The 22,142-nt window shown below is 42.1% G+C and overlaps 1 protein-coding gene across 3 annotated transcripts in view; it reads left to right on the forward strand.

Annotated features, from left to right (window-relative positions):
* Window positions 1-22,142, forward strand: part of CDK6 (cyclin dependent kinase 6) — a 214,192-nt gene that overhangs the window by 134,277 nt on the left and 57,773 nt on the right. For all 3 annotated transcript variants that reach the window (XM_006114476.5, XM_075922365.2, XM_075922366.2), the window contains exon 5: window positions 16,277-16,386. In XM_006114476.5, the coding sequence (XP_006114538.2) occupies window positions 16,277-16,386 (110 nt within the window). The remainder of the gene's footprint in view (window positions 1-16,276; window positions 16,387-22,142) is intronic.

Genomic DNA, 22,142 nt, shown 5'->3' on the forward strand with positions numbered 1-22,142 from the left:
GTATTATTTGTAAAACAGGATATTTCAGGAAGTTTTACTTTGTTAATAACAATGTAAGGGTTTTGCTCACAAAAGCTTGTGAAACTATATATTTTTGTTAGTCTCTACGGTGCTATAGGACTTCTCACAGTGTTTAAAGTTACAGACCAAGATGGCTACCCCTCTGATACTTAGTTAATGTAAGAGTTAAGGGCTGCTGTTTGACTGCCACATCTCCAACAATTATCATTCATGTAATACTCCTCTTTGTGATGCAGCATTGTATCCATTAGGTTTTAAATAGAATCTGCTGGATTTAACTTTGGATTTACAGCAGCTTTACAGTGTTTATAGTCCTGTGATTTATGAAGCTGTAGTAGTTTAAAGAGCTTGATTCACCTCTTGTGGCCCACAGATGGGGGAGTTGAGGTCAGTTTGCATTGAGGTCAGCTGCACACCAAGGAGCAATTGCTACCATGGGCGGCAGGTTTGTATAATTTTTGGTGGGGCTCCATTAGCCATGCTCCCTGGCCCCTGTTAGCCATGCCCCCTGGCCCCTTCTCCCCCCTGTTAGCCATGCCTCTGGAGATAACATGCTTGGGACAAGATGGACACATGACCTGAAGTAAACGGTGTCATGTCACCCCTCTCTCAAAGGGCTTTTCCCACCATCCTCCTACCAACAGGGATTAGTTTGGCCCCCACAAAACCCCCCTCATGCAACTATCCTGCTGTTGCATTTACCCAATGTGTGTGACATTAACTCAGGGGCAGAGGGGCTGGGGGAAGTGTTCCCTCTAAGGCTACGTCTACACTTGCGGCTTCTTGTGCAAGTACAGCCGTTCTTACGCAAGAACCCACAGAGCATCCACACTGCCCGCCTGCTCTTGCACAAGGAAATTTACAGTACGGCGTTGTACGAGAGGGCATCTTGTGCAAGAGCTACGCTCTTTTCTAACAGGTGTAAGCTCTCTTGCGCAAGAGGGCAGTGTGGATGCTCAGCAGAGATTTCTTGTGCAAGAAGCCCCTATGGCTAAAATGGCCATCGGAGCTTTCTTGGGCCAGAGCGTCCACACTGCCATAGATGCTCTTGTGCAAAAGCACAGCTTGCACATGGCAGTGTGGACATGTTATTGTGCAAGACTTCTTGCACAAGAACTCCTGTGCAAGAAACCGCCAGTGTAGATATAGGCTAAGAGTTTCCCCCCCATGAGCAAAATAAATTTTGCGTTGTGCACTAGTACTGAGTTCATGGGGCTTGTTTGGATGTGCCACTGTGGCACCCAAGTTATTAATAAATATTTTATAAACCTTTACCTTTCTCTCTGCTGCCATGTCTCCTTCCCTTGTTCCATCAACTCCCCTGGTGCCAGCGGCCCCCCCCCAACTCCTCACCCTCCTCTGCTGTCCTGACTCCTGCCCTTCTCACTGCCCTCAGCCCTCCTGCAACCTGCCCTCCTCCACCATCCCTTCTCTCCCTCTTGTGCCCACTCCTCCATTAGCCCCGCTCTGATCATGTGAGCTACCCCTCAATCCCCTCTCCTAACACCTCCCTCTACAAACCTGCCCTGCCTCTCTCCTCTGGTGCTGGTCCCTCCCCTGCAGGTGTCTGCCCTTTTGCTTCACCCCCAGAATCTCCTGGCACTGGCACCTTCCCTTACTCCTGCACCCTCCTGGTGCCCCCCTCTTCCCTCACTGCCCCTGCCCCCTTTGCCCTCTTTTTCCCTGGTGCCCACCCCTTCACCATCCTCTGCCCCCGTTTCCCTCATGCCCCTGTGCCCTCACACATGCCTTGCTCCATCCCCACCTTTTTCATGCCCACCCCTCCTTTCAAGCCTCTCAACACCTCCCTCTCCCCCCTCTAACCACCAATGCCCTCACTCTCTCCTCTCCCAGCATCACCCTGTCCCCCCTCCCACTGACACCTCCTCTCCTGTCCTTTTCCTCATTGTCTCCACTTGGCCCCCTGGCATTTGCCTCTCCTCTACCCTGTCCCTTGGTGTTTTCCCCTTTCTTCTCCTGACCTCCCCCCCTCCCCTCAGCACAAGCCCCTTTCTCTCCCACCCCTTCCTCTTATTTTTCCCCCTTCCTTTCGCCTCCCCTTCCCTTCCCTCTCTTACCTTTGGCTTCTGCCTTCCGATTCCTGGTGCTGGATTCAGAGCTGGCCCAAGCTATAGGCCAGCCAGGCCCTAACCGGGTGCCCCCGAGGCACCGCGTGGTTCTGCCGGGCTGGGCGGGGGTGCCTCCGGGGCGCTTCAGGGGGGCTGCGCGGTGCTGCCGGGCCGGGCAGGGCCATTTCCCACTGACACCTCCCCTCCTTCCTTTTTCCTCATTGTCTACACTTGGCCCCCTGGCATTTGTCTCTCCTCTACCTTGTCCCTTTGGTGCCTTCCCCTTTCTTTCCCCTCTCCCCTCCTCCTCCACACAAGCCCCTTCCTCTCCCAGCCCTTCCCCTAGTTTTCTCCCTTCCCCTCCCCCTCCGCATAAGACTCTTCCTCTCCCAGCCCTCACCCTCCCGTACCTTCTGCCTTCCAGTTTGCAGGGCCGGAGTCTGCGCTCCGTCCCCAGACTCCAAACTCTCAATTCAGCCGCATGGCGCAACACAGCGCCCAGCAGTTTTAAAATCCCGGGCCGTGACATTACGTCATACCCGGGTGTCTCCCCGCCCACCGGTTTGAGCACACTGCGCATAGCAGCAGCAGCCAGCAAGGGGTATCTCAGTGAAGATTGAGCACGGCAGGGATGGGCCGGGGCCGGGGCCGGGAGAGAGACGCTTTAGGGCCTGGGTGGGAGGATGCATGCAGGGGGCGGGGCCCGCTCCAGCTCCAAATATTGGTGGAGCCTGGGCACCACGAGCCCATACAACTCGCCGCCCATGATTGCTACAAAGGGAGCTTCCAGGCCTTTTGACACTAGGCCTCCTTTGGGGCCTTATTGTAGTAGAGCAGGTTTAACTTTCAGCCATTGCTCCATAAAAGCACCGTTGGCTGAGGCTTCTCAGGGATGTGCTGTGCCTGCCCTTCCCGTGGCTGGTTTGACAAGTCACCTTACCCAGTCAGCGTTGCTTACTTTGGAGCCTGTGCTGACTTTTCCCAGATCCCCTCTATAATTTCAGCCCCACTGTGATATCCCTTCTAGGCAGACTTTCCACCACCAAGAACACAGAAACCGAGTTTCCATTAACAAGAAGCCAGGGGAACCTGAGAGTGAACAGAGCTCAAAGCGGTGACAGGAGGGATTTATAATTGACTGGCTGAAAATTTACCTTTCACTAACTAATCAAACTTCAGATTCCTTCTGAATATTAACTCACCTCAAGTATTTACTTTGTCTAGATCAGGGGTGGGCAAAGGGCACTCTGTGGGCTGAATCCAGCTGCCCTGCCGCTTCTCCACCCCCATGCCAATCAGGCCCTGGGTACGGGGAAGTGCACAAAGTCTCCTCAGGCCCGCAAGACTGTGGTGGCTAGAGAGACACGACGTCTGTTTTAAAACAGCCACACTTATCTCTAGCTTTTGCAGGCCTTTAGTGGGATGGGAGATTTGCGTGCTCCCCACCTCGAGGCCAATAAGGACCTGGGGGCAGAGAGCATGCAAAATCTCTCGCATCTTGTCCCTGCCCTGCCAGGGGCATGCAGCGGCTATAGAGATACGCTGGCTGTTTTAAAACTGCCGGAATGTCTCACTAGCCACTGCACAGCTAGATTGTCCTGGAGACGAGGAGCGCACACAAGGTCTCCTTCCTCTGGGTGCCTAGAGGGAACCACCAGCTGTTTTAAAACATCTGGCATTTCTCTCTAGCGGCAGGGGAGGGAAGGGAAGACTTCTCGTGCTCCCCTACCCCAGGCCAATCAGGGTGGGAGGAAGCACAAGAAATCTCCTGGCCCAGCCCCTTCCACCAAGGCCCCATCCCTTCCAGGGTGGCCCGGAGCCACTTCAAAAATTTCTGAAGTGGCCCCCTTTTAAAAATTATTGCCCACCCCTGGTCTAGATGAATATCTTAATTGTACACATCAGTGATGATTATTCATTTCTAAATTGGAATTTTAATTTAGAGCTTAGAAACATTTCACCTAAAGCTTTCATATTCATCATTTGGGAATATTATGACAATGTTTTTAAGTACAGATCAGATAAATGCATATTCAGGTGCATGATTAGGCACATTTAAATGCACGCATAGTTTGTACATTCACTCCCTTTAATTTCACATGCATATTAGATACCCAGTTGCATACCTATGTTTGAAATTCTGGCCAATATCTATCATCAAATAGCTAGTGTACGTAAATGAGCATTTGTATCTCTTTCCTGTTAAAAAGCTCTTAGTCATTATCTCTAAACACTGGACTATTACACTTTAATTACAATAATAGCTAAAACATATGTCTTGGATAATATCTTCACCAGCTTTTTTTCCTTTTATTTAGAATTCCAAGCTGTAATCCTTTGCTTTGACAAAAAGGACACACATCCATTCAGTTTTCTAACAAAAATGTGCATTCAGTATACTTTTTCACTTTCACAATGAAGTGCTAGTTCAAAACTAGTCAATAACATTACAGTAGTTAAATCTGACAAGATTTTCTAGCTGATTCTTTTTAAAAAAATAATGTTTTCAAAAGCCAAATTCTGGTGTTTATGTTCCATTTAAACCTGTTTTACTTTCACACACAATGATCTTAGAGGTCCTTTTAAAATATTTCTTATGTTAGCATTCACTTTGTTTTTGTCTTTAGAACAGAAATCTTGCTACCCCTGTTTCTACTTCTGAATGGGTTAAATAACTGAGTGTTTGAAAGGAAATTCAAGCCAGTTAGGATGTATTGTTAGTGACTAGAAATTTTTTGCAAGTCTGGAAATTTCAATATATTTTTTTAATTCTGTAATTTTTTTCTAACTGTCTTCCCTCCCTCCCCGCTTCCTTCTGTCTTTATTTTTCTGATTTTCTCTATAGTTTGCTGAAAATCATAGAATCATAGAATCATAGGACTGAAAGGGACCTCGAGAGGTCATTGAGTCCAGCCCCCCGCCCTCAAGGCAGGACCAAGCTCCGTCTACACCATCCCTGACAGATGTCTATCTAACCTGTTCTTAAATATCTCCAGAGAGGGAGATTCCACCACCTCCCTTGGCAATTTATTCCAATATTTGACCACCCTGACAGTTAGGAATTTTTTCCTAATGTCCAATCTAAACCTCACTTGCTGCACTTTAAGCCCATTACTCCTTGTCCTGTCCTCAGAAACCAAGAGGAACAAATTTTCTCCTTCCTCCTTGTGACACCCTTTTAGATATTTGAAAGTTCCCTGGTTGTATGAAAATTGAGTAGGATGAAGGATTGTGACAAATGTTGAGATTTTCCCTACTTAGCATCTATTAGGAATTGTATAACCAGCTGGGTGGGGTTAGACCATTTTTCCTTGGGACTCTTATGTTTTTGTGCATAATTTGCTACTGTTAGAGACTGTTAAAGGAGTAGTCTATGGTGCCCTTATGTTTTCCTCTGGATTTGTTTGTTCTTTTAAGAACCTAAATAAAACACAGTGCCTCAAGAAGTGGGAAGAATTTTTCTTTATTAACCAGACTCTGAGATATCTGTTAGTGATGGGGGGACGGATAGCTCAGTGGTTTGAACATTGGTCTCCTAAGCCCAGTGGTATGAGTTCAATTTTTGAGGGGGCCATGTAGGGATTTGGGGCAAATCTGTCAGAGATGGTACTTGGTCCTGCTGTAAGGGCAGGGGACTGGACTCAATGACCTTTTAAGGTCCCTTCCAGTTTTATGAGATGGCATTATCTCCATATAAAATAATAATAATAAAAAAGATGATGAATCATAGGTCCAGTATGAAGCAGAAAGATAAATGCCATGACTTAGACCCTCCATTCTGGGTGGGACAGACTCAGTACAAGATCAGAGTGGGTAAGACAGCAAGCTGGCTTTACGCCACCTTTATATTCCCATGATCCTTGGGCTGGTCATGGGCTGGCCCAAGGCCTATGAACTACTTATGCCTCCAAGGCGTTCCATCCATGGGGATGTCCCTGCCATGTCCCCTTTCTCAGTAGGGACAGTAGGACTCACTTTACATCCCCTTGATGGGAATAATCAGGGGACTCAATGTGACCTGCTTTCTGCTGTCAGAGACAGGCCTCAGGACCCAATGCTATGTCTTTGAAAATAAAGGTCCAGATCCTTTGTTGTCATACATATGTGGTTGATTTCAATGGAGACATAAGGATTTATTCCAGCTGAGGATCTGGACCCATACATGTATTTTAATACACTATATTATATAAAGCTACTACCCTACTTAGTACTTCCCTTTAATCTAATATTGTAGATACTATTTGTTCTTAGTACCCTTATTTGTGAAGATCAATGTCAGAGACTTATGCAGGACTATGTAGCACTTTAAAGACTAACAAGATGGTTTATTAGATGATGAGCTTTCGTGGGCCAGACCCACTTCCTCAGATCAAATAATGGAAGAAAATAGTCACAACCATATATACCAAAGGATACAATTTAAAAAAAATGAACACACATGAAAAGGACAAATCCCATTACAGAACAGAAGGGGGATGTGGGGGGGGGGGGAAGGAAGGTGAATGCCAGTGAGTTAATGATATTAGAGGTGGGGAAGGGGAAATGTCTGTGAGTAAATAGTATTAGAGGTGATAATTGGGGAAGCTATCTTTGTAATGTGTAAGATAGTTGGGGTCTTTAAGTCCAGTGTGGAGAGTGTCGAATTTTAGCATGAATGCCAGTTCAGAGGATTCCCTTTCAAGTGCAGATTTGAATGTCTTCTGAAGTAGGATGAAGGTTAGCAGGTCATTGAGACTGTGTCCTGCATCTTATGGTGTTTGTTTCCTTTTAAACTTGTATATTTTTCAGTTGTATGATTGGTTGCTAGGATTTTAATTGTCATCCATGTAATTATCTTGGTTATTGGGCTTGTGACCCTGTATCAGTGTTTGGATTTTAGATCAACTTTTGGTGGTAAAACATTTGGCTTTTCTTTAAAAACAGAAATAAGTAATGACTGTTGTTATTGTAGAGTACATCTGTGTCAATGTCATTATGTTATTTCAGTGTTAATCTGCTGTTGCAGCAGTATGGAGATGCTGACCACTTACAGTTCCAATTTACTATGGAAATTAGTGGAAGTAGTGTCACAGGCTTCCATGGGTTTTGGAAGGCACTAGATTAGGTGTATGTCCTATTGTAGATGCTGTTTCAAAATCTTTATTTTTTGTAAAGATAGACCACTAAGCAAGTAAGGTTTCATTCAGTGACTCAGAAACAAAGGAGCTAGGGCACTCTACTTTTGATATCCGTATAGAATTCAAAAGAATTCTTTGAATTGTGCTAAATGGAAAGAGATTTCCTTGAATGAGTTTTCAGGTGAATGCTGTATTCTAACCAATTGTTGCAGCATTACATCATATTCAGAGCTAGCTTTCTTTTCTAGTAGCAGTTCCAGACAACTGTCAAATCCACAAAAGACTTTTGAGGTGAAAGCCACTATGTCTAGTTAAAGTGCTTTCCGTTTGTATTTGTACACACACACACACACACACACACACACACACACACACACACACACACACACAACGGATGTACCTAGAAATATTCTACATCATCATACCAGGTACTGTGGTTCTTCCTAGAAATAAAACACAAAATTCTGATTAATTTTGTGTGTAAAGCATCAAAGCAAATAAATGTCTCCTTTATTCTCAGTTTATCTTTCAGTAGTTACTAATGTTTATTTCTTTATTTTGAAGACACAAATGTTATAATACAAAAAATCAGAGAACACATTGAATTAAGAACTTTGTAGTGAGTTGTACGTAAGAACAGCCATACTAGGTCGGACCAAAGGTCAGACCATTTAGCCCCATATCCTGTCTGCTGAGAGTGGCCAATACCAGATGCCCCTCCCCTGTCTCCCACTTTCAGAGAAACAGAGGTTGGTTAGGGACACCATTCCTGCCCATCCTGGTTAATAGTCATTGATGGACCTAACCTCCATGACTGTATCTAGCTCTTTTTTGAACCCTGTTAAAGTTCTAGCCTTCACCATATCCTTTGGCAAGGAGTTCCACAGGTTGCTTGTGCACTAGGTGAAGAAAAACTTCCTTTTGTTTGTTTTAAAACTGCTGCCTATTAATTTCATTTGGTGACCCCTAGCTCTTATATTGTGGGAATAAGTAAAGAACTTTTCCTTATTCACTTTTTCTACACCAGTCATGATTTTATAGACCTCTATCATATCCCCCCTTAATCTCCTCTTTTCTAAGATGAAAAGTCCTAGTCTTTTTAATCTCTCTTCATATGGGACCCCTTCCAAACCTCTAATCATTTTTGTTGCCCTTTTCTGAACCTTTTCCAATGCCGATATATCTTTTTTGAGATGAGGCGACCACATCTGTATGCAATACTCAAGATGTGGGCGTACCATGGTTTTATATAGTGGCAATAAGATATTTTCTGTGGATATGCCTACACAGCAAAGTTATTTTGAAATAACAGCCCTTATTTCTAAATAAATTTCATAGCGTCTACACAGCCAAACCGCTATTTCAAAATAAATTCGAAATAGCGGAGCACTTATTTAGAATTTGGTAAACCTCAAAATAGCTATTTTGAAATAAGTGCTGTGTAGACACTTATATCGAAATAGGAGGCCTCCAGCCTTCCCAGGGTGCCCTGGTGGCCACTCCAGCCTCAACCAAGAACACTCCTCTCCTTACCTCCATCCCAGGAGCCCTTAAAGCGGTAGACTCTGGCCACAGTGCCTGTGCCAACACCAAGCCTGCCAGCCCAGAGCCAGCAGTCACTGCCCCTAACCCAGTGGCCCCAAACCATGAGCCAGCAAGCCACTGGCAGCCAGCCCTCCACCTCTCCCCAGGAGCAGTCTGCCATCTCCCAGGAGCCTTCCTAATGACTAATTTAGATCCCATTATTTTACATATATAGCAGTATATGCTTTTCATTATGCATTCTTTGTATTTATCAACATTGAACTTCATTTGCCATTTTTTTTTGCCCAGTCACCAGTTTTATGAGAGCCCTTTGTAACTCTTCATAGTCTACTTTGGACTTAACTGTCTTGAGCAATTTTGCATCACCTTTGCCACCTTGCTGTTTACCCTTTTGTCCAGATACTATAATAATACTGTATGTTGAACAGCACTGGTTGCAGAACAGACCCCTCGGGGGTGCTACTATTTACCTCTTTTCCATTCTGAAAACTGACCATTTATTCCTACCCTTTGTTTCCTATCTTTTAGCTAGTTAGCAGTCCATGAGCAGATGTTCCCTCTTAGCCCATGACAGCTTACTTTGCTTTTGAGTCTTTGGTGAGGGTCCCTTCTCAGAGGCTTTCTGAATGTCTAAGTAGCCTATATTCACTGGATCACCGTCATCTGCAAGTTTATTGACTTCCCTCAAAGAATTCTAATAAATTGGTGAGGCATGATTTCCCTTTATTTGACTCGTTACCAACAAATTGTGTTCATCTGTGTGTCTGATAATTCTGTTCTTTACTACAGTTTCAGTCAATTTGCCTAAATACTGAAATTAGGTTTACCAACCTGTAATTGCTGGGACAGCCTCTGGAACATTTTTAAAAAATTAGTGTCCCATTAGCTATCCTCCAGTCATCTCATATAGAAACTGATTTCAATGATAAGTTATATTCCATAGGTAGCGATTACATAATTCCATATATGAGGGCGTTCAGAACTTTTGGGTGAATGCTATCTAGTCCTGGGGAATTATTGATGATTAACTGATCAGTTTGCTTCAAGACCTCCTTTTAATGACACATCAATAAGAAGTGGTTCCTTAGCTTCATAACCCAAAAAGTGTGGCTCAGATGTGGGAATCTCCTCACATCCTCTACAGCGAAGATCAATGCAAAGAATTAATTTAGTTTCTCCACAATGGCCTTATCTTTCTTGAGTGCTCCTTTGTAGCACCTTGATTGTCCAGTGACCATAGTGATTGTTTAGCAGGCTTCCTGCTTCTGATTTACTTTTTAAAAAATTGCTTTTAGTTTTTGAATCTTTGGTATTTGCTCTTCAAAATTTTTTTTGGCCTAATTCTACTGTAATTTACCTTCATATATGTTTAGAAATACTGAGGGGAAAAATCCACTTACACATTCCCGTCGGTGAAGTAAGAATTACAGCCAAGAGTTACACTAGGAAAGATCCATTTATCTGTTCTGGCTTCTATCTTTGATTCAGTATCACCCATGTCGTCCATCACAGTGCCAGGCAGGTTGGCCACGATTAATATAAATCTAGTGTCAGTAACAGTTCTGGGAATACTGTGTCACTAAAAGGCCTTTGCATAGAGTGGACCTCCTCTGCAAGTAACCTGGAATTTTGGATTCAGCAATAAATTTGTAAACTGGATTATCAACATCCTTCCTCTGAATTGTCATTTTTACTCCCTGATCTTTTAAATTCTGAATAGACACTCTTCATTACCCTTCGCCCTCTGTTTCAAAGCTCTGCAGAACTCTGTCCTTGCACATGTCTCAGCTCTACTTCTCCCATACTTTCACTTTCCTTCTTCCCCTTTCAGGAGTTAGAAACAAGATGCCTTTTTGATAGAATTGTGACTGTTAATTGCTTCTACAATATCATCAGGAAGCTTCTTTCATTTATTTTCATTTGGAGATCATTTGGTATTTGAACTAAAGGAATCAGTGGTCTGTAGCCATTGGAATCAGCTTTTCTCCTGGCTTGTCTGGTGAGTGGGGACAAAATTGTGAATTGGTATGATGGGGAAAGCATTTTTACTAGATCCCAACCTACAAATTACTCTGAGCCTCTTTGTTCTTGGATGAATGGATAATGTATTAGTTTCATGCTCTAGTCCACCTGAGTATCCAGTTTCTGTGAGAGGACAGCTGGATGCAATAGGACAAAAGCCATTTGACAGGGAAGGGCTTGAATTCAACAAGAGGAAAGGGAGAAGACTGGGTGAAATTACAGAGAATCAAAGGGAAGATGAGTAGGGGCTTGTCAGGTTAGAGAAAATGAGGGAGGTAAGAGTAAGTGGGAAGTGGCAAAGTGTAGCATTAGCCAGGAAATCAGTGTAAGTGTGGTACGGGAGTGCTGAGTGGAAGATGCAGGATAGAGATGGGCATATGGAGGGAAGGCAGAGCCAACAGAGAGGAATTGGAAGGTGACACTGGCAAATGGAAAGGACCTGAAAGATCCTTAAAGAGGAGCTGATGAAGCCAAACAGGCTGGAAAAGACGGGAGGCAGCTGAGGAAAGGAGCTTGTTAAATCAGAGGCCTAAAGTTCAACAGTATCACTTCTAAATCTCTTTCTTCAGTTGTGGTCCCAACACTCCACTTTAGTGGTCTCAGGTTTAAAGGGTTAAGTATAGTTTGAGCAACACAGAAAAATGTAGATGCATTTTTTTATGCTAAAAATGTTACTTTATCAAGCTGCAATGTCAACGGTCCCTCTCTCTCTGTATGATAGAGCACTTCTCACTGATTATGTGGCTTACTTTAGCACTAAGACAGAGCAGTGTTAAGAGGAAGTGATGAATTAGTTGTTCAGCTTACCATATCCTGTGTTCAGAATAATTTTCATTTCTACTTATCTGTAAATGTTAATGGAATGTCCACAAATATTTGCTTGGTTTCTATGGTGAGAGAGAGTGAGTGAAATTCGGTGTCAAAACCAAACTACATCATACTTTATTTCTTAAAAGAGGATCCCTGGGCATGCTAGGATTATCTGTGGTTGTTACTGATGTGCAAGTTGACATTTGATAAAAGGCAATCATTTTGAGATGCATATCTTGTAATTCAAACTTGCACTTTGCAAAGTCTGAGATGACTCGGACCCTTTTATATTTAGATGGTAAAGATCAGTTTATGAAAACGCATCCCAGGGCAATAAGTTTCCCTCTCAGTATGAAACACTAAGATATTTGTCAGAAATGAACTTTCATGCCTTTTTTACAGTGCATTTAATAGGGTTGCCAGGTGTCCGGTATTGGCCCAGACAGTCCGGTATTTGCAGCCTCTGTCTGGTTAAAAAAAAAAAACACAGAAAATACCGGACATTTTATATTTTCTGTTTTTCATGGATGGAAGGCTGCGTGGGACATTCTTCCCCTGCCGTGTCTGTCAGAGGCAGGGAGAGCGGGGAGTGTGGGGATTTAAAGGCGCAGTGACTTTTCTTTTTGTATGGCCATTTTTTGTTTTTTGTTTTGCTCAACAAGTTTGGTCCCCCCCCTCTTTTTTTTTCTCAATAACTTTGGTCCCTTTTTTTTTTTGCTCAACCAATTTTTTCCTCACCTTGTTCGGTATTTTTCGTGAAAGTATCTGGCAACCCTAGCATTTAATTATTTAAATTCACAAACTATTAAGAACCAGAGGCTTCCTTCTCTATAGGTAGCTAGATAGACAGACAGACTCACATACACATACTTGTGTGTGAGAGACACAGAGGGGAGCAAAGTTTCAGAGAAGTGGGCCAGGCATTGATCATGTGGCAGGAGCAGCTCCCATCCTGCATATTTTTCCAGTCCTCTTTAAATAGCAGCATCTCCTCTGAGTGTACAATTCACATTGGTTCTCTGCAATAAATTGAGGTGTGTGGCAAGCAGGAAGGGAGCAGCTGCTGTATGTGGCACACTTCCCTGGGAAAGGAACTACAGTTCAGGGGGAAATTGTCACGGAGGTTAGTGCTGGTCTGACCAGCTTTCAGTTCTTTACCCTGCCCCGTAGCAGAGTTCAGTCACAGTGAGGGAGCCAATGGAATGGGAAACATCCAGTTCTTCTTCAGGTGCTGGGTCCTTACTTGTATTCCACTCTTGATACACATGTGCTCCATCTGCCTGATACTTGAGAATTCTAGCAAGTAGTGTCCGGAGGTCTGCACCTGCTCCCTGCTCTACTCGTGCTCCATGCTGAGGGCATAAGGGATAGTGCAGTGCAGATTGACACATTTCCTGTTCCTTCTTATTGCTGCATGGCTTGGAAAGGGTTCCAAATCCAATTAGAGGAGGTCCAGGACTCTCACACAAGCTACTGGACAGCCTGCAGCTTACAGGATTTAGCTGAATAGCACTCTTAGTCAATGAAGCCATACTGACACCAGAATGAACTGTGTGGCACACCCCAATTACCTGTACCTCTACTATTAATGCTTTGTCCTGATAAAGAGAGCCAAATTGTTCTTTCATGCTGCCCAAACTCCATGCAAGTAGTCATGGACAGGTCCAGATAACAACCAGTACCGTAATAAGGGCTGGGCAAGTGAGGCACTCACCCCAGGTGCATCATAATCGGGGTATACAGACACACATACAAATAATAAGCTGCAAAAGTAAAGAGTGTGGTGTGTGCTAACCTAAGGAGAGGAGTGCATAATTAATATTTTGCCTGAGCACAAGAATGCCTAGTTACAACCCTGACAACAACACCCAAGAGCCATCTGGCTGGATAAGGAGGCCAAGAGTTTAGACTTTATAGAAGAAAGCTGTTTGCTCTCACCAGTCTCTAATTTATAATTTCCAACTTCCAGGCCCTCCTGGCAAAACATGATTTTTAAAAATTATTCTAAGTTCCTGGACTTCTAAAGAAAAGTTACTCCAAGAGGATAGGGTTAAAGTTTGAGCTTATGTTGTTGACGGCTGTTTAGTTGCAGGAACCCACATTCCCAACTGGGAGAAACTCTACTGCTCTGCCCTCTGCAGGGAGCTGCTGCTGTAGCTGAGGAACGTTTTCCTCCCCCAGCCAGGCAGCTCCATGCAGGAGTCCTGAGCCCCTGTCTGGGTGGATCTCATTAAGCAGCTGTGGGGCTGTGCTGCCACACAGCTGAGAGGGAACACTAGTTATGAAGGATAAATAATTTCCTTGTATTTTGGGGGAGGCACTTGGATTTCAAGTTCAGAATCTGTGAGATTTGGTCTTGTTTCTCCTATTGATCTTCAGTTCACACTGCTCCTCCTCTTCTGTAAGGCAATTCCCCCACCTCTGTTAACAAAAAAAAAAAAAAAAAAAAGTAGAAATTCATGACTCTAGAAATCTCCAAATTTTTTTAAAGTAATTTTTCTTATCCCATGGTTTTCTCCACAAAGACCCTGAGAGACTATATGTGCAGATCAAATATTGAAAAACACATTGATATCATTAAACAACATATTTAAAAAGGAACTCCACCTGATTCAGCATATTGCTTGAGCAGCCTTTATTAATGGTGTTCATAATGGCATCCTGACCTCAAATTAAAGTTCTCTTTCGTTGGAATGAACTTCTGAGGGAGAGTTACCTTCCCTTGTATTTAAATATATGTTAGAAAAACATCCCTAATTTGGTACCAAGCAATCAGAGCAAATGATTTACACTAATTACATTATCCCTTCTTCTCTTCCTGTGCCAGTTCACATGGTCATGTATCTTGAAGTCGAAATTGGCACAGCGCAGCTTTATTTTGCACTAAGTTACTGAACTGTTTCAAAAATAAATTTTATGAATAGAGATCAAAGTGTGTAAAAGAACTTTTAGCAAATATGGCCACTTGTGTAAATAGCCTTGAACTTCCCTCCTCTATCCATTCAACACCTCCAGGTGCTAGTAGGGAAGGTAATGATTGTAATAAATGTTGTAGTTGATTTTGTTTCAGCAGGCTCCAACCAGCAAATTCAGCTGATTGCTTACATTGTTATTTCTGTTTAGAGAACAATTATATTGTTGTTATTTAAAACTCACCCTTGTCATATGTTTCTGAGTACTTGTCTTTAAATTCAGCACCCGCCATTTTAAATAACAGGTATTCTAAAGCTATTTGTTTTATTTCACAATTATTTATTTTTCTCTATATTTTTTAACTTTTAATTCCATGAGGCTAGAGAAACTCTATACTTTCCAACACACGTATTTTTATATCTCAAAATTAATGAGGTAATTATGAGACCCTGGGTCCCTTTTTACAATATTGCCTCTAGCAAGGGGACCAACGTTCACATTGGTTCCCTGGGCAAGGTAGATGGGGCTGGCTCCATGCTCCCAGAAGGCATAGGGCCTCAAGCAGAAGGGGAAGGTCTTAGATCAGCCAGCCCTCAGCACCACCCAGAGCATACCACACCAGACCCCCCATAACCCTTAGAGTCACCCAGAGCACAGCAATTTAAAGGGCCTGGGAACCTAGCTGCCACCACTGCTGCAGTAGCAGCAGAAGCAGCCAGGAGCTTTGGGCCCTTTAGACTCACTGGACCCCGGGACAGTTACTCCCTTTTCTGACCTTCCTCCATTGGCAGGCCTGGTCTATAGTTTAAAACTACAACATGCTACCAATATAGTGTTCCTTTAGCTGAAGATCTTGTATCTTTAAGGCTGCATTCTAATTATCCCAAGATGTAGGAAAAGAATCAAGCGGTGATTCTGGTTTCTCTTTGTGGGCCCAATTTGCAGTGCTCACATGAGCCCCTACTACAGTGCAGTACCCATAAGACACATTCCCATGGACAGCTCCTGGAGGCTCTGACTTGTCTTCAGATTAGTAGATTTTGGGGAGAGATTTCAGGGAAATTTTAGGTCAGCAGAATACAGGCAGTCCCCGGGTTACATGGATCCAACTTACATCGGATCCCTACTTACAAACGGGGTGAGGCAACCCCGCGCTAGCTGCTTCCCCCCAGCAGACCAGGGAGACGCAAAGCTAGCACCCCCCAAACCCAGCAGACCAGGGAGACGCGGAGCGGCTTTTCTCAGCAGACACCTCAGCTTGAGAATAAAGGACTGAGGGAAGTGAGGTGTGGGAGAATAAAACTGAGCTCTGGAGAAATGTTTGGCTAGAGTTTCCCCTACAATATGTACCAGTTCTGACTTACATACAAATTCGACTTAAGAACAAACCTACAGTCCCTATCTTGTACGTAACCCGGGGACTGCCTGTATATTTAACCAGGTTGCAATTTGGTCAGTACACCATATTTAATATTCTTACTTCTGGAAATAATGCCATGGAAGGTTTAATTGCTGTGAGTTGGGCCTAGGTTTTTTATTTATCCTTTAAATGGGTGTACAGTGCCTTCAAATACCATTATTCAGAAGGAATAATCCCAACACTTATGGGAGCATCTGGATTTTCCTTACTGGACTTCTAAACAATGACCAAGCCCAACCATCCTGAGTGTGTGAGACCTTAAAGGCTTAAGGCAATCTGAGATACTGGGCAACCACACACACTAGTTGGTATTTCTGCAGTTGAATGGTTCTCCTAATAAGTTCCTTTTTGTTTTACAGGTTGTTACTCTGTGGTACAGAGCTCCAGAAGTTTTGCTTCAATCCAGCTATGCAACACCAGTTGATCTTTGGAGTGTTGGCTGCATATTTGCAGAAATGTTTCGCCGAAAGTAAGGAATATTGTTTTATAATCATTGTTTTTAATATGAAAATTGTGCAGAAATGTACATTGCTACATGTTGTAACAGTATGCAGTCCAAGATTGGAAGCATGTTTATTTACAGTTGGAACTCCAAAAGTCAATTATATATGGTTTTGGGACCGGCTGTGTTCAATATCTTCATCAACGATTTAGATATTGGTATAGAAAGTACGCTTATTAAGTTTGCAGATGATACCAATTTGGGAGGGATTACAACTAATCTGGAGGATAGGGTCATAATTCAAAATGACCTGGACAAATTGGAGAAATGGTCTGAGATAAATAGGATGAAGTTTATTAAAGACAAATGCAAAGTGCTCCACTTAGGAAGGAACAATCAGTTTCACACATACAGAATGGGAAGCGACGGTCTGAGAAGGAGTACGGCAGAAAGGGATCTAGGGGTTATAGTGGACCACAAGTTAAATATGAGTCAGCAGTGTGATGCTGTTGCAAAGAAAGCAACATGATTCTGGGATGTATTAACAGGTGTGTTGTGAGCAAGACATGAGAAGTCATTCTTCCACTCTACTCTGTGCTGGTTAGGCCTCAGTTGGAGTATTGTGTCCAGTTCTGGGCACCGCATTTCAAGAAAGATGTGGAAAAATTGGAGAGGGTCCAGAGAAGAGCAACGAGAATGATTAAAGGTCTAGAGAACATGACCTATGAGGGAAGGCTGAAGGAATTGGGTTTGTTTAGTTTAGAAAAGAGAAGATTGAAGGGGGACATGATAGCACTTTTCAGATATTTAAAAGGGTGTCATAAGGAGGAGGGAGAAAACTTGTTCATCTTGGCCTCTGAGGGTAGAACAAAAAGCAATGGGCTTAAACTGCAGCAAGGGAGGTTTAGGTTGGACATTAGGAAAAAGTTCCTAACTGTCAGGGTGGTCAAACACTGGAATAAATTGCCCAGGGAGGTTGTGGAATCCCCATATCTGGAGATATTTAAGAGTAGGTTAGATAAATGTCTATCAGGGATGGTCTAGACAGAATTTGGTCCTGCCATGAGGGCAGGGGACTAAACTCGATGACCTCTCGAGGTCCCTTCCAGTCCTAGTATTCTATGATTCTATGATTCTATATAACCCAGGGTGGTGACTTCCATTTTGGATTCTTTTTTCCTGAGGAGTCTCTTTTTAAAGCCCTTTTTAAAACTTGTGTTTTCTTTTACAAAGAGCATGTGTGAACACTGTAACAAAAACATAACACCTGAATCCAGATGAGTGAGCTATAGATAAGTAGGGCTCTAGGGTCTATTGATAAAGGTCTATATTGTAGGATTCTGGTAATAATTTGTTTTGAGGAAGGAAAGACATAGCCTTCAAAACTATCATTTTACTTCTGGAGTTTGTGCTTTTTGAGCACCAGATGTTTGCTTGTAGTCATCTCTTGGCATACTTGCGATCTGGAAAGTCACTGTAATGTCAGTTTCTAGAAACAGAGGTAGGAGTTTTTGAAGAATAAACTGTTTTGACAATGTCTAAGGTAATGTAGGCAGTAATACTTCAGTGTAGTCAGAAATAAGATATATTTTGGCTGACTCTGTTAGATGAACTATCAGTATTTTTTTCGTGTATTATACTTATCTGATATTATTATCCCATGTAATGCATTTTGGATGAAAACCAGAAACTACTGCATGAATTAGATAGTGTTCCTGTACAGTCTATTGCTGATGTGCCTACAGGAACTTCATGCACCATTTTGCAACAGATTCGGTGAAATAAAAAGGATGTACATTTTAAATAAATGAATATGAAAATCTAAAGGAAAATGACTCACCTTTTGGAGTTTAAAACTAGTAGTCAGGGTTTTTTTTTTTTACAAATTAAAAAGGTGTAACCACAGTACAATGGCCTCTAGAAACAATCATGCGATAATAACAAAACTTCTTGATGAAGATGAATTTGTGATAAATGAAGTTCAAAATGCTAGCTGAAGCTTTGCAAAAGGATTTTGGGATTTCACTGCTTATTAATGTCAGCATATGGAAAAATATTTGTTCTTGGGCTTATTGCCTAGTCAAATGGCCAGAGAAGACGTATTACACTCCACCCTCTCTGTGTGTGACTCATAAATGAGAATAGAAAAACGAGAGAAAAAGAGAATGTGAATTTTAGAAGTTACAGTTAAGTCCTCCATTTCAGCCTTTTATACATTAACTTTTATTCCATACAAGGCTCATAATGAGACTGGTTTTTCCAGGATTTCACTTGCAGAATTAAAAGTTTCATTTTTGCATTAAAAACGAGAGTACAACATGAAAAGCAACCAAACAGGGAACATTTTATAATTTGCTAAATAATCTTTTTGTCGACTATTTTACAGTACTGTCCTGGATGAGAAATACTGTCTTGTATAAACTCTATACAATTGCCTTGTGTGAATCCTATAAATTGAATTTTCAATGTTTATGACACAGTGAGTTTTTTATAACTCTTTCTCCAAATCCAAAAGTCTAACATGATAACTTGAATTAGAAACAATTGTGTAAATTCAGATATTGGACTAATGGTACAAAATGGTAGATTTTTAGTAGAAATAAGATTAGATTTGAAGCAGGAGTTTGATATAACCAGGCTTTCTTTTGTCCCTGCCAAAGAAAAAGAGGGTCACTTTGACATTCTCAGTCTTAAATCTGGGAGACAGTCAAAAACAGTGTATGTCAGGAACCTGCCAAGTGTATCTGTGCTATCTTGTTTATTGGTAACATTGTGACTTTCAGATAATGATATTTGAACATGCAGAAGTCCAACATACTAAGACTCTTAGTCATATTAAACGACAGCGAATAGCACTGAATCTCTTCTCTGTGGACTGTTGCATTGAGTTAATTATGCAACAACCTTTGTATGATATATGTTGTCTTTTTAACATCCTTAATAGATTGCAAAAGAGGATCTATTCTACTTTGAAGGTGATGGCAATAAACTCTCAAATTTTGCAAACTCCAAGCTTTCCAAAACATTCAATAAGTGAAGCAGCTATGTCTGCTGAAAAATAGTAGTGAGCTTAGGTCACCACCCGTCTGCTTTTCATCTGGCATTGACAGAGTAAGAGTCAGAGAGTTGTTTGTAGTTTTTCAAGTTTACCTGTTGATCCAGCAGTCCAGCCATCTATTTCCTTTTGCCAAATCACCAGAGATTTATTTTCCATTCCTTCCCCATTCTCCTTTACTTTCACTTGAAAATATTATTAAACGTCTATCATTTCTAATTGATGTTCTGATGTTGTGTCTTAACTTATCAAGATTTCATCTAATATCAATTTAAATTGGGTGGTGTCTTGTTCCCAGAATAATCTCAAAAAAGTCAAGGGGTTATTTGTAATACAAGATGTTACTCAGCATGAATAAGACTATCCCACTCCACTGATTTCATTGGATCTGTTCTGGGAATAAGATACAGAAGCAGGGCTATCAGAATCTGGCTTGTAATGGTTACGGCAGCCCAAGGTTGTTTGTGCTTGGATTAGCAAAAGTATAGGCCTCTTTTCAGATTTGTGTGAACAAAATATAATTATCTGCTGAATCAGCCTGAATTGTTGATCAGTAATGGAGGTTTTTTTGCAAGGCTCCATTGGCTCGGGTTCAAGGATATACACAAATTTTAGTGCTAGGCCTGGTGTAGGTGGTCCAAATTGCAATGTCAATTAGAAAACATTTTTTCGTCATTTCAGCTGAAATTATCCAAAATGTTGCCATGGTGGCAGAAGTGAGCATGTTTCTGTAAAGCCTATTGTCAACAATAAAGTATCATGTAGTGTAACGCTAGCAACAAAGTACCATGCACCTTAACCTCAACTCATCTTTATCAGTACAGTGCTTATTGCTATTTTAGAACAAGTGTTTCAGTGAAAGCGAAGAAGGTGGTTGAAGATTCTGTGGCCTAGATGACCTGCACTCAGTGCAGCGCCAAAGGGGAGGAGAGGACAGAGGTGTACCTGTAACACTCTTGGGCTACGTCCGCATTGTGGAGGTATTTCAGGATACTGGAAGTATCCTGACATAGCTATTCTGCATCTTTAAAGCAGCCCGTTATTTCAAAATAGATTTCGAAATAACAGGCACACTATTCCGGCATTCCTGTAACCGTAATTCCATGGGGTTTAAGGGACGTTTCAGAATAGCGCTTTATTTTAAAATACCTTTAAATAAGCTACGTGATTTGCATAGCACAAGATGTGTAGCTTATTTTGAGGTAAGGGTGCAGTGTAAACACACCCTTGCGGGGGAAATCATGACCCCATTGATCTTAATGGTAAAATTCACAGTAACTTCAGTGGGGCAGGATTTCACCATTTTGTGCCATGACATTTATTGGTGGTTGTTGTGTGCTGTGTTATGAGTTGTTCTTCACCGAGTTTCCTTATTACTTCTTCCTATGTACACCTGTTATGGATTAACTCCTGGCCCACTGAAGTCGGAATGGGTTGCACGGTTGGCTCAGTGAGGCCAGGATTTCATCTGATGCATGTTGGAAACAGAGGAGTGGGATGAGTGGAGTCCATGTTCCTTTTTTTCATTTTTGACATGTGTCAGTAGTAACATACCTGGAGTCCATTTTTCCATAAGGTCCCATTTCAGACTCATGCTGGCTCTTTTGTTAACTGCATTCCTGTGCTTGAGAATACCTGATCACTGATTCTTCCCCTCTCTTAATGGGCGCTGCACTGTAGATATGGTGCTACTCGAGTATTTCAGTTTATTTACAGGCTTCTTGTGTCTTTCTGCATAGTCACCTCTTCCTCTCTTTGAGGATCTTTATCCTAAAACATATCTTTCTATATGTCCAATTCTACTTGGACAGATTTCTAAAATGCCATCCTGAAGCAGAGAGAGAATAGGGCAATCAGATGCTTTTAAAAATTGTAAATATGAGAAAAGGTGAAAGGAATGGAGAGAGCAAGAATTGAAATGATAAAAGAAAATAAGGAAAAGGAAGACATCTCTGCGTGATTATTGAGGGGAGAGGATTTAAAAAAATGCAATATAGAGCAGCCCCCTAGATAAAAAATAGCCATGCAAAAGACATGTCTACAAATTTGGCTCATGACCATGAATTTCTCTGTAAAATGGCAGGCCCCTTACATGAGGTTTAGAAGAAAACTGTTTTATCATGCAACCAGTTTCAAACACAAAACACAAGATAATATGATTTCAAACTTTACAGAGATGTTTAAACCAGCGTACCTCCTGGACCAAGAGCACAAAAACACATTTAGCAAGTATTCACTTATCTGTTTGGTCTTAGTTAGTTGTTGAAGGCAAGAAAATTTAAAAACAAAACTTTGTTTAAAAAAAAATAAAGGTGGACAGTGCTGCCAATAGCTGTAATAGTGCCGCAGCTCAATTTGCAACCTTTAAAAGAAGGTACGATACAGTTTTGGCCTGAGTCAGTTTTTGCCATTTTTGGAAATTATCTTGCTTTGTTACAAGAATGATTTAAGTGTTAGTGCCATAAAAGATCACCACAGACCAGAACAACTGTATTGGGAGAAGGCTTCATCCCCTGGAAATATTCAGTCAGAATTCAGACTTCTATATTCTGCACTTTTTCTTCTTTATTTCTCTGCCATTCATGTGCATATGGATGTGTGGGAGGCTGATGGTTTTTCCAAACCAGACCTAATGAAACCAGATTTTTCTTCCTCCCCAGACAAGTGGCCAGTCTATCAGAGAGCTTTTTTTCCCCCAGAATTTCTACTGGACTCTCATTAGTAAGCT

The sequence above is a fragment of the Pelodiscus sinensis genome, chromosome 2, assembly GCF_052426305.1.
Source record: "Pelodiscus sinensis isolate ZL-2025 chromosome 2, ASM5242630v1, whole genome shotgun sequence".
NCBI lineage: Eukaryota > Metazoa > Chordata > Testudines > Trionychidae > Pelodiscus > Pelodiscus sinensis.